We start from the raw sequence: 12,473 nt of genomic DNA, 5'->3' as shown, positions 1-12,473 counted from the left end.
CAAATCCCTAGGCCCCGACAATCTCAATCCCCAAGCGGTGCTGCCCCTTTCGCCACGGTTAGCCCGGGATCGCAAGTCAAAGTTTGGAGGTTTAAACTTTGAACGGATTTTCAAGCCACCTCTAGTGTCTGTTTGACATGTTGTCTTCACCACTAGACTCAGCTCCTCGAGGAGAACAATCTACACTAAGCTATTTTTCCCAACCCGATACTTTTTCAGCAACATTTTTGTATCTCCGCCCCTTTCCAGCAACTTTTTTGGCGATGTCATGTACCGTTTGGACAAATGGTTGTCATGGGTGTGGTCTACTCGTTGAGGTAGTCATTTTGATATATACTACCCCTATTTTTGATTTCATTTTAAGTACACCGCTTCCTACCCCTACCGATAGTTAATGTGCACCACTTAGGTGAGGTTTTAAACTCCAAACTTTAAATATAGGCATATTATATGTCGTTGGACTCAGTTTTGAATGTAGAATGCAATGATGATAGTTATTTAGCCATTTGATGGTATAAGTGAGAGTGATATCTAAGATTGGACTAAACAATTGGAGCTCGGGACTTGAGAGCTTAGGATCGTCTTTTTGAAAAAATTTTAACGACTTGGGAGAGGTAGGGACTCAACTTGATTATTGGAGTTGACTTTAAATGTGTTGAATAACATTAGACACATTTCAATTTTTATGATTTACAAATTGTAAAAAAAAATTGAAAACTTAATCTGCATATTTTTTTGGATTGTTTTGGGGCACTAAGTGCCAAATATATTTTTGTACAAATATTTATCCAGGTTATAATTTTTAGGTTAATTCAAAATACAGCCGCTATGCTGTCAAATTTTCTAGAAAAAAAAGGAATATGTTCTTTTGTTATTCTTATTATTTTGCCTGCTTTTTTTTTTTTTTGATTAGTAGCCCTGGGGGCAAGGAACAAAGAACAAAGCCAACAACGAAAGAACAAAAGGTCCTAACAAGAAGACAAGAAACTACTAGCTAAACAAAAGAGAGAACCAAAATTAAAACAAAACAGAGAACTAGAGACATTCCATCCCTGCTAACGCAGGGGGCAGAGTGCCATTCTCAGAAGACAGATCAATCCAACCAAATTGATTGTTCTGATTCGCCCATTTAGCCACCGAATGGGCCACACTATTGCAATTTCTCGGAATCCAGGAGACTTCCCACAACTCAAGCTGATCCACGGAGTATCTGAAAGCCGCCACCTGCTCTTGAATATTGTGATGGAGGGATCCAACTTCCTGCCTATTCGACTTCAGAGCAGCAGTTGCAGTAGAGGAGTCATTTTGGAAGATCATCTTTGAATACCCAAGCTTCAACGCTTCTTCCGCTCCTTTACAAAGAACCATTATCTCTCCTAAGAGAGGTTCACTTACCACTAGCCGAAAGGTGAAACAATTGGTAAATTTTCCATCTTCGTTTCTGAAAACCACAGCCCCAGCCGACTGGTGGTTCCCAATTGAAACATCCGTATTACAGATCAACCATCCAGGCGGTGGCGGTAGCCACTCAACTAAACTAGCGTGCTGAGATTGCACATCCTCCATAATTTCAAGGATCCTTGTATTTATATGTTGGATGAGAATGTGCATAGGAGTAGGAGTGCCCCCATGAGCTAGATTATTTCTTTCGCGCCATAAGCTTTCAAATATGGTGGCAGCCCCTCCTAGGAACGAGTGTAAGTGAAGCCCAACGGGGCGATTAGTATCCAATGAGAACCAGTCAAGCCACCCTTCCCAGCAGTCAATGCGTGAATAATCCGTTCTTATCTGCCACCGACTACCGAACCACACTGCTCGCGCAAAGTCACAATGCCAGAACAAATGGAGGGAGGATTCAACCTCAATATGGCATAAATAACACCTTGGGTCTGTGATTGGGATTATGATACTAAGCTTTTCCTTGGTAAGGAGGCAATTGGCCATAATTCTCCACCAAACCATTTTGAGTCTCTCATGAATTTTTGAACCCCAAATGACCCTTCACTTGTTGTCACTAACGGCTCTAGCATCCACATTCTTGATCACCTTATATGCTGATTTGACAGAGAAATTACCGTTGTTCTCGGGAAGCCATAACCAGGTATCTTCCCTTGGTGAAGTAGGGAGCGAGATGTTTAAAATCCGTTTTGCATCCGATTCAAGAAACCACGTTCGGATAAGCGATTCATTCCAACCATCTTGGGTGATGAAGTTGTGAACCATGCTCAATCCCGCCGAAGCATCTAATCTTGGGCTTGGTTTGAGATCTCCCCCCGGTACCCAAGGGTCAAACCAAATGGAGGTCGAGTTCCCATCACCAATTCTGCGGCATAACCCTTTTTTCAAAAAGTCTCTAACCTTAAGGATGGCTTTCCATAAAGCGGAGTCAGCATTGGTGCTTTCAACATCCATAAAGTTTCGGTTTTTTAGATATTTAGCCTCCATAAGCTGGTGCCAAAGGCTTTCCTTATCTGTTAAAACTTTCCAAGCCCACTTCATTAGGAAAGCCTTGTTAATGGCTTCACTTGACTTGAATCCTAGGCCCCCATTCACTTTAGGACGGCAAAGGGTCTCCCAGGCAATCGGGTGGATTTTCCTCTTGTTTGGTGAGTCACCCCACCAAAAGTCCCTTAGAAGTTTGTCGATTTGGTGTGCCGTTGAAGAAGGTAGCACATCAGAGGATGCTACGTAATTAGCTAAAGAAGAACCCACGGTCTTGATAAGGCACGCCTTGCCCGCATAGGAGAGAAGTTTTGATTTCCACCCTTGCACCCTAGTCAACACTCTATCCACAAGGAATTTTGTGTCCTCGGTGCGCTTGAGGGACCTGAACAGGGGTATACCCAAGTACTTTGCCTTCTTGGCCATTCTTTTCATTCCCAGCAGTTGAGAAATTGCTTGGGCTGTGCGTGGTGGGACCATTTTGGAAAAGAACACCGAGGATTTCTCAACATTGACACTTTGCCCCGAGTACCTACAGTATTCCTGCAAACTATCCATGAAATGGCTTGCTTCGCGGAGTGAGGCTTGCCCGAACAGTATGGTATCATCAGCAAAGAGAAGATGACTTATGGTCGGACCGTCCCTCCTCATTTTGAATCCTTTGATTAGGCCCCTCTCAACCTTTTCATTGATCATGTTCGATAACACATCGGCTCCGAGTATGAACAAAGCCGGGGAGAGCGGATCTCCTTGTCTCAATCCACGTTGAGGATGAAATTTACCAGCCACTGACCCATTGATAAGAAGCTTAATCTCTTCCACCATAATGCAAGACTTGGTCCATTGGATAAAACAGCTTGGGAAGCCTAAACGCTGCAGCACCGTGGCAATGAAATCCCATTCCATTTTGTCATACGCCTTTTCCATATCGAGTTTTATCATCATAAAACCTCTTTTGCCCTTCTTTCTATTCATTGAGTGGACTATCTCTCTAGCAATCATAGAATTCTCCGCTATATGTCGTCCTTTAACGAAAGCCGCTTGATTAGGAGAAATGATTTTGTTGAGAATCCATCTCATCCGGGATGCAAGGACTTTGGAAATTACCTTGTAAGATATGTTGCAAAGGGCTATTGGTCTGAAATCAGTGGTAAAGGCCGGTGACTCCTTCTTAGGAATTAACACAATAGATGTATCATTGATTGTTTTCGGAAGTTCAGTTGTATGAAAGAAGTGCAGCACCATTTCAAGTAAATCCGCTTGTACAGAATTCCAATGGTGGGCGTAAAAACTAGTTGGAAGACCATCCGGTCCCGGGGCTTTGTCTCTGCCCATTTTGAATAGGGCCGAAGTAATTTCATCTGTCGTGGGTATAGTTTGAAGGCTCTCCAAATCACAATCATCTAGCATCAGGTGGGGTATGTGATCAAGTGAGTTCGGCTCACAGATTGCCGTTTTCTTGAATAACTGCTTGAATTTGGATAGGAAGCAACAAGCAATTTCCTTGGGATCCTCAATCCAATCTGTCCCGGACTCACTCTTGATACACTGGATGTAATTTCTTCGTCTCCTAACAATCGTCGATGCCATGAAGAACTTCGTGCTTTTGTCGCCCTCTTGAAGCCATTGAACTCTAGATTTTTGCTTCCAATGGATCTCTTCTCTCAGCAGTGCTTCCGAAAGCTTTCCTTTTGCCATGTTAATGGTGAGCCAATCATCAGGCCGATTAAGCTCAGCATCATGGAGTAGAGATGAGGCTTCCTCCACTTGTCTTTTAACATGCCTAAATTGCCTGAAGTTCCACTTTTGAAGCATTCGGCCTGTAGCTTTCACCTTTTGGTAAAAGTTGGTCATGGGATTTTGATGTAGCCGTTTCGCCCAAGTTTCCTTCACAATCCAAAAGCATCTCGGGTCCCTAGCCCACATATTTTCGTACTTGAATAAGCGACCCTTACAATTTGCACCCCCGGTCGAGTCTAGGAGGATGGGCCGATGATCCGAACCCATGGACGAAAGGTGCTTAACAATCGCGTTAGGGAACATAACACGCCAATCCGGAGAAGCTAAGCCTCTATCAAGTCTGGCTCTTTTTGTTGAACCCCCATGATTATTGCTATCTCGATCCTTAGCCCAAGTGTAACAAGGACCTTGGAATCCTAAGTCAATTAGCCCCACTCCATTAACCATCCTCCGAAAGTCAAAAGCGTATCTTGAAGAGTTCCCCTGGTTGGCGTAATGAAAGCATTCAGAGTCTTTTAAGGTTCCATTCATGTCTCCAATAAGTAGAACAGGCCGAGGGGATTGATTAACCATGTCCCCAATGTTGATCCAAAAAGCTTCCTTGTCTTCACGGTGAGGTGGCCCATAAATTCCCATTAGCATCCATTTGAAGCCTTTTGGTTCAGAGTCAATTGCAGCAGAGATTACATATTTTGAGGAGATATCAATTTCACATTTAACATCCTCATTCCAGCACAATCCCAAACCACCTGATCTGCCCAAAGGAGTGACATAGTGATATTTATTGAACCGAATTTTTGTGCATAATCTCATGAATTTGTCCAAAGATAAACGAGTTTCAGAAAGTAGTAGCACGTCGGGTTTATGAAGGCGGATCAAAGCCGCCAATTGGCGAACTGTCGCGGTATTCCCGAGACCACGACAGTTCCAAGCGAGGATTTTCATGGCGACTTTGGAGACTTTTCCGGGCAAGTCTCCATAGCCCCAAAGTGAAAATCCAAATCCGCCTGGCCAACTTCCGAAGTCGACTGAATTGGCAAGTCCTCCTCAATCTCAGTTATGGTGCAAGCTCCTTTCAGGCTTCGTTGTTTCTCAACCAACACAAATCGATTATCCAAATCAACTTTTAAATCGAAAAACTTACCATCTTTTTGTAACTGCACAGTCGTAGGTCCTCCAGCCATTGACACAGTCGACTTTCTCCATTTGAAGGTTTTAGGTGTGGCCGAGAGGCCATTCTTATTTTTCGGTGGTCTTCCCCTCTTCCTTGGAGTGCAGCTGTTGTTAATTGTCGACATTGAGCATTTTCGTGGCCTTCCCCGTCTCTTGCTGGAACTGGGAGCTTCGGCCGAGCCCGAATTAAATGTTCCAATGACATTGGGTTGATGATGAGTTTCAGAGCTTGGTTGTGGAGTTGTTCCAGGTGAGTGAGGTGGGGAATCGACGCTGGGTATGTTGGCCTTGGTCGTAAATGAATCACATTCAGGATCAAGTAATTGTTTTTCAGGTGCTGGTTTAACGATTATACCATCTGAGGCTTTCCTTTTACGGGGGCCCACAAGGTGTTCCTGGACTCTGAAATCGTTGATATCCATTAATGGGTTTAGCAAAGTGGGTTCTCTGAAGTATTTGTCCACTGTGAGGCCTCCCATTAACAATTCACGGGCCTTCTTCTGGGCCCAACAGTCAGTTGAAGGCCAATCCATTAGAGTGGCTTGGGACCCGAGCAAAGAGGAATAGTTTGGGAGATCTTTTATTATGGGCTTCAAAGCTGGGCTGCTATTTTGGGCCTCATGTCCAGGTGATACACGAAGAGTAAAAGCCTCAGAAGGTTGCTTTAGGTTCTCAGACTCCTTTTGTTCAACAGAGGCATTCAGTACTTCATCTTGTGCAACGGCTATAGCATGTTTACCCAAATGAGGAAGTTTATGGGGAGAAGCTTGAGGGGTCCTTTTCCTAACCCAGGTGGGTTTTGGACTGGTGCGGCTTGCCTCAGACTTTTCAGATATCCTCACAACAGCCGGTTTGCCATTGGAGGATTCCCCATCAGTTCCAGCAGCCACTGTCCTGAGTTCCTGCAGCTCTTGGATGGAAACCTCTTTTGTGTTGTTGCCAAAAGGGGCAATTTCGCCTATACCCGGCAAATTAACCAATGGAAGTTGGGTAATAGCCAGCGGGTCTTGAGATGCCTCCGGTTGGTCCTCGTCGGAAACAATTCTCTTCTTGCCCGGCAGTTGTCTTCTACACTCTCGAAGGTCCGCCGATTCACCATTGCGCAACGCCTTGTGAACTTTCAATTGATTTCGAAGTGTAGGGTCCAGGAAGATTTGTTTTTGAAGAACCCAATCTTGAAACCATTTGGCCAAGGGGGATGTGAATGTTGATCTTTCAGGGGCATCGCTCTTAAGCCAGATGCCATACATTGGGTAAAAGTTTCCTGAACCATCTTTTACAACTGTGGGTGTCTTGAAGCATATGCTCTGGTCATGGGTAAGAAGCCCACATTTGAAACACAGCTTGGGTAATCTTTCATATTTATACTGAATCCAGAGGTCTTTTAGTTTCTGCCTTCTTAGGAAAAACCCTGAAAAGATGGGTTTATTTAGATCAATGGTAGCTCTAAATCTCAGGGAGCTCATACCGATTGCATCCTCAATGCCCGGTGGAAGATCATACACGGGGGAGGCTCTGGAGGCCATTTCCTTAAGATTAGAGAGGTTCCAATAAAACGGAGGTATGCTTTCAATTTTCACCCATAGAGGAGTTTTGTCGAACCTTATCTCCGCGGGGGTTAACCAGGCTGGCCAAGGCATAATCACAATAAGGGCACCACACACAAACCAGGGCCGACGAGCGAGGACATTCATAGCATCCTCCCGTTTAGCAAATGTGAACTGTATCAGTCCACCTTCAATTTCTTTCCACTTCCAACCCGAAATGGCACTCCAAGACAGCTTTAGGGAGCCTTGAATAGCAGCTTTTCCTAGCCTGTACCGACTAATAATCTTCCCAATTAGAACTTGATTCGCTTCTTCAGGTTCATCAACTTCGCCGGGGTTAAGTGCGAAGGTGATATCTTCAGGGGAGAGTTGAACCGCATCATGGAAAAGGTCACTAACTTGAGCAGGATCCATGGTGCCTTTGAAAACTTGTTAATAGAACAGTAGATGAACAGCAAGACTGTATACTTCCAAGAAGTTAGCTCCTATAGAGCATTTTCCTTACGGCACTACCTTTAGTTCAACAAAGACAATTATTAAACTGACTGAAAGGGCCATACATTGACCCATCAACTGCGGTAGAAAAAATCACACAAACACCCCCCTTCAAATGAATTTTGAACTTAGTTTTCATAAAGGAGTAAAGGACTTTGAACTATTTAGTCAAATAATAAAAATAAATGTAACACATATTCCAAGATTTCCATGGGTGGTGAGAAATAACAGAGAGAATATTAACATATGTAAATGTAACCATTCTTCTCTTCCACTTATCTTAACAAAGACTAGGCTAGAGAGAGAGAGAGAGAGAGAGCAAAAGGAGCAAAGGGAAATGCTTACTGCCACTCACAATGAGAGCCATGTTAATCATAATTTGTGCATATTGTTGTTTCACACCCTAGTCTCTGTGTCATCATAGGTAGATCAGATGTGCACTCACCTATAGGTGAAAGACCTAGACTCCATACAGGGAGTGAATTGAATTTGAGCCCTGGTATTATGGTGGTTATAAGGCGACTACCCGATTTTTGAATGTCATTTTTTATGATTGGTATTGAGAGCTAGGGGTCTAGTAGATAGTGTGATATGCATTCGAAGCTTAATTTTGTGATTATTTGTGGTCTCTCTATTTTGTTAATACATTTTGACAATGGCGATGAGATGATTTATTTTTAAAAAACTAACCATGCAAGAATTTTTATTAAACGAAAGATCCTTTGATATTACTTGTTTTCCTACTGGACTTTATAAGCTCACCCGCTATTTTTTTCTATTCTAAGAACTAAGTTTGATGCTAGTGGGTGAGAATGGTACCATTGAAGAAAAAAGTCGTTATTAGTTTAGTCTTATTTTATTTATCAAACTTTCCAATGAAACTAATTTTGTATTTAAGCTTGAATGGATGGTCTGAAAGACTTAAATTAGCTATGTACTAGTTAGAAATGAGAAATGATGGATGCTAAATATTATTTTGATATTTTATTGACTTATTAAATCTATTTTTTTGGTGACTACATAGCTGTGGGGATATTATTATTCTTTTATATTGATGAGTGATACTTATTCTTTTACTAATATTTTCTTATCGATATAGGAGTTAATCTATTATTTTTAAATAAGTATTTTGTGAAATAAATTAAAGGATCATTTATAATTATTATCTTTCTACAAGGGTCAAAGTGTGACATTTGACAACCCAAGTTATGGATATTACATATCTGCCACGGCCTAGGGCTTGGGTCGTGACAGAAAAATGGTATTGGAGCTTCGAGTTTAATTACCTCAGAGTGTGTCACCAAATAGTTTAGATTTATTTTAAATAAGAATAGTTATAAGTATCTTGATATTTATATGTATAAGACATATTTATATTATTAGCATCCAATCTTCACTAACTGATTAGCTTTTGGTTCTCAAACCTAAGAAAATACCTCCTAAAGGAAGGAAGACAAGGAGAATTGTTGGAGAAAACTCTCCTCAAGCTAATGTCAAACCTCCACAAGTTAAATTCTCTATGAATGCTCTTCTCAAAGCCTTAAGAGCAGTTCTTGCTCAAAAGATGGATCTATGCCACTCGACAGAGTCATCATTTTTAGATCTTTCATTGGATCCAAGTGCCTGAGTTTGAGGGTGGATAAGATCCCATAGTAGCTAAAAGGTGGTTGAGGCAGATAAAGAAAAATTTCAACACAATAGGAATACCTCAAAAATACCAAGTTACTTTTGTTGTGTCCAAGTTAGAGGGTGGTGCAACAAATTGGTGGGAGACCTTGTCCAGGATAATGGAAACTGATGGGATGACTTGGTGAGATTTTCAGAGAGTTTTTAGGGAGAAGTATTTTAGTCCATCTCACAAGAGAGCTCTAATTAGAGTATTTGATGTTTTAAGATAATGGGGTATGACTGTGAATGAGTTTTACATAAAGTTTGTAAAGTTATCCTCTTATGCATATTCTGGTGTTGTTGACCAACCCTTGGTGATTGAACAGTTCATGCATCATTTGAGGCCTACGATACGTGGTCTAATAGCCTATTTGACATTTGATAACCTAATTAAGTGTGTGATAGTAACGTTGCAAACTGAGGCTCATGTAGAAGAAAATGAGAGGAAGAACACAAGCAGAGGAAAAGGAAATGACCGAAAGATGACTAAGAAGAATCAAGGGCAAGGACAACAATTTAGTGGGGGTAGCACTAGTAGTGGTTCATTTGGAAAGACTCATAGTGGACCATACGTGTATTTTAGTTGTGGTCAACAAGGCCATAAGAAGAAAGATTGCCCACAACGACAACAAAGATTTCAAGCATCTCAAGACGGACCCATAGGGAGCTATGTAGACTCTACTCCTTTTCATGGACAGCCCAGGACCAACTAGTCTCAGTCTTCCTCTTATAGTTTCACACCCCAATCAGGCCAGCAGTCTCAGTATCAACATCAGTTTAGGCCACAAGGTTCAGGGTTCAACATGGGGTACTCACAAGGTTTCCAAACTTTTGCTCCTAGTGGGAGTCAAAGAGGGTACAATCAAGGTGGAGGGTTTGGTACAAGTACGAGCAATCCTAGTCAAGGAAAGGGAAAATCAAAAGCAAAGTCATCTGCTTAAGCCTATGCTCTTGGGGTTGATGATGTACAGGGCGCTGCAGACTAGGGAGTTGTTGATGATATGGTTCTTACCTCACACTCTTGGGCGCATGTGTTATTTGATACTGGTGCATCACATTGCTTTATATCATTGATGTTTGCTAGTATGTTAGGTTTGAGTTGAGAAACTTTTAGTCCTACGTTGCATTTGAGTGTACCTATGGGAGGACACGGTGAGGTATCCACCATATGTAGGTTAGTTTGTATTGTGTTCGAGGAACACAAGTTGTTTGGAAACTTATTAGTGTTGCCTAAGGGGTAATTTGATGTAATTCTTGGTATGGATTGGTTGTCTAAATACCAAGCTATTGTGGATTGTTCACGCGAAAGAGTGACTCTTTTAACCCCTAGTGGTGATTTCATTGTTTATCGAGCCAACATGAGTGCATTGAGACAAAATTCTATCTTAAGGGCATGCTTAGGTGGGAAGAGAAACTTAGAGTGCTATGGGAATCTATTTGTGATCGAAGATGGGTCTAGGAATTTAGACCAATTTCCTTGGATATCAGTGGTTAGTGGTTTTTCGGACGTGTGTCCAAAGGATTTTCCAGGATTACCACCTGATAGGGAGATCGAGTTTTGAATTGATTTGATTGCCAAAGCTCAACTAGTTTCTATCGTGCCTTACCGCATGACACCTGTAGAGTTGGCTGAATTAAAAAAACAATTAGGGAAGTTAATGGATAAGGATTACATCATACATAGTACTTCTCCATGGGGAGCTCCAGTCTTGTTAGCAAATAAAGCTGATGGAACTCTGCGACTTTGTATCGATTATAGAAAGTTGAATCAGATGATAATTAAAAACAAGTATCCTCTATCGAGAATTGATGAATTATTTGATCAACTTGGTGGTTCAAAGTTCTTCTCAAAGATTGACCTGAGGTCAGGCTACCATCAATTGAGGATTAGGGAAGAAGATATCCCTAAGACTACTTTTAGGACAAGTTATGGACACTTTGAGTTTTTGGTGATACCATTTGGGTTAACGAATGTACCTGCTGCATTTATAGATCTCATGAATAGAGTCTTTAGACTTTTCTTGGACAAGTTTATGGTGGTATTCATTGATGATACTTGGTGTATTCTAAGACACTTGAGGATCATGATGAACACTTGACAATAGTATTACAGACGTTGAGAGATTTTCGATTATATGCTAAGAAAGAGAAGTGTGCTTCTAGATGAATGAAGTCAAATTCTTGGGCCATGTAATTTCTCAAGATGGTATTACTATTGATCCTGCGAAGATAAACTTTATCCTACAATGAGAAAGAACAAAGAATGTCACTATAGTTTGAAGTTTTTTTGGGTTAGCAAGCTACTATAGTCGTTTTGTAGAGAATTTCTCTCATATTTCTATGCCTTTGACAAAGTTAACAAGAAAGGAAGTAAAGTTTGTGTGGGATGATAGTTGTGAAGAAGCTTTCAGAATTGAAGGAAAGATTGACTACGACATCTGTTCTCACTGTTCCTAATAGTGAGGAACTATATGTGGTACTCATTGAGGCTTCATATACTGGCTTAGTAGGTGTCCTCATGCAAAATTTCAAGGTGGTTGCCTATGCTTCTCGATAATTAGAACAACATGAGAATAATTACCCTATGCATGACCTAAAACTTGTCGCTATAATCTTTGTCTCAAAAATTTGGAGATGTTATTTGTATGGCGTAAAGTTTGAGTTACACTTAGATCATAAGAGCTTGAAGTATCTTTTTACTTATAGGGACTTGAACTTGAGGCAAAGAAGATGGGTTGAGTATATATAGGACTATGATTTCACTTTGCGGTACCACCCCGAGAAAGCTAATGTAGTAGCTGATGCACTAAGTAGAAAGTCTCATGGTACTTTGGCATGTTTGGCTCTTCAGGACTCTGAAAGGAAAATCACAATGGGTGATTATAACTTGCAATACTATGAAGGGGAAGAGGTAGCTTGTATCTTTAACATAGTGGCTACACCAGTGCTACTTTAACAAGTTAAGCAACGTCAGTGGAAAGATGAAAATCTAAGACTTATTTGAAATCGAATCCATGATGGTTAGAAGCTAGATGGGTGGACAGTTAATGACGAAGGGTACCTATACTATATGGGAAGACTAGTCATTGCAGATATCCTTGATCTTAGGGAGTCCATTTTGATTGAGGCCCGCAGATCTAAGTTTCCTGTACATCCTAGAAGTACAAAGATGTACCAAGATTTGAAGAGACAATATTGGTGAGGAGGTATGAAAAGAGATGTGGCTAGCTTTGTAGCTAAGTGTATAGTTTGTCAGCAAGTTAAGACTGAGCATCAAAGACCTTCAGGTTTACATCAACCTTTGCCTATAGCAGAATGGAAGTAGGATGACTTTGTTACTGGAATTCCATTGACACCTTTGAAGCATGACGTTGTTTGGGTGATTGTTGATCGTTTGACTAAGTCTGC

The 12,473-nt window shown here is 41.3% G+C and overlaps 1 protein-coding gene across 1 annotated transcript; it reads right to left on the bottom strand.

Annotated features, from left to right (window-relative positions):
- Positions 1 to 1,035: 1,035 nt before the first annotated feature.
- LOC115720395 (uncharacterized) lies at positions 1,036 to 1,944 on the bottom strand. The gene has a single exon (XM_030649545.1). The coding sequence runs from the start codon at positions 1,942 to 1,944 to the stop codon at positions 1,036 to 1,038; it is 909 nt and encodes a 302-aa protein (XP_030505405.1).
- Between the last annotated feature and the right edge of the window lie 10,529 nt (positions 1,945 to 12,473).

The sequence above is a fragment of the Cannabis sativa genome, chromosome X, assembly GCF_029168945.1.
Source record: "Cannabis sativa cultivar Pink pepper isolate KNU-18-1 chromosome X, ASM2916894v1, whole genome shotgun sequence".
NCBI lineage: Eukaryota > Viridiplantae > Streptophyta > Magnoliopsida > Rosales > Cannabaceae > Cannabis > Cannabis sativa.
Note: the sequence above shows the minus strand (reverse complement) of the source record. Positions and strands in the feature narration are given on the sequence as shown.

Coding starts and splice junctions, on each gene's coding strand:
- LOC115720395 (XM_030649545.1), bottom strand. CDS start 1,944: ATGGCCAATTGCCTCCTTACCAAGGAAAAGCTTAGTATCATAATCCCA.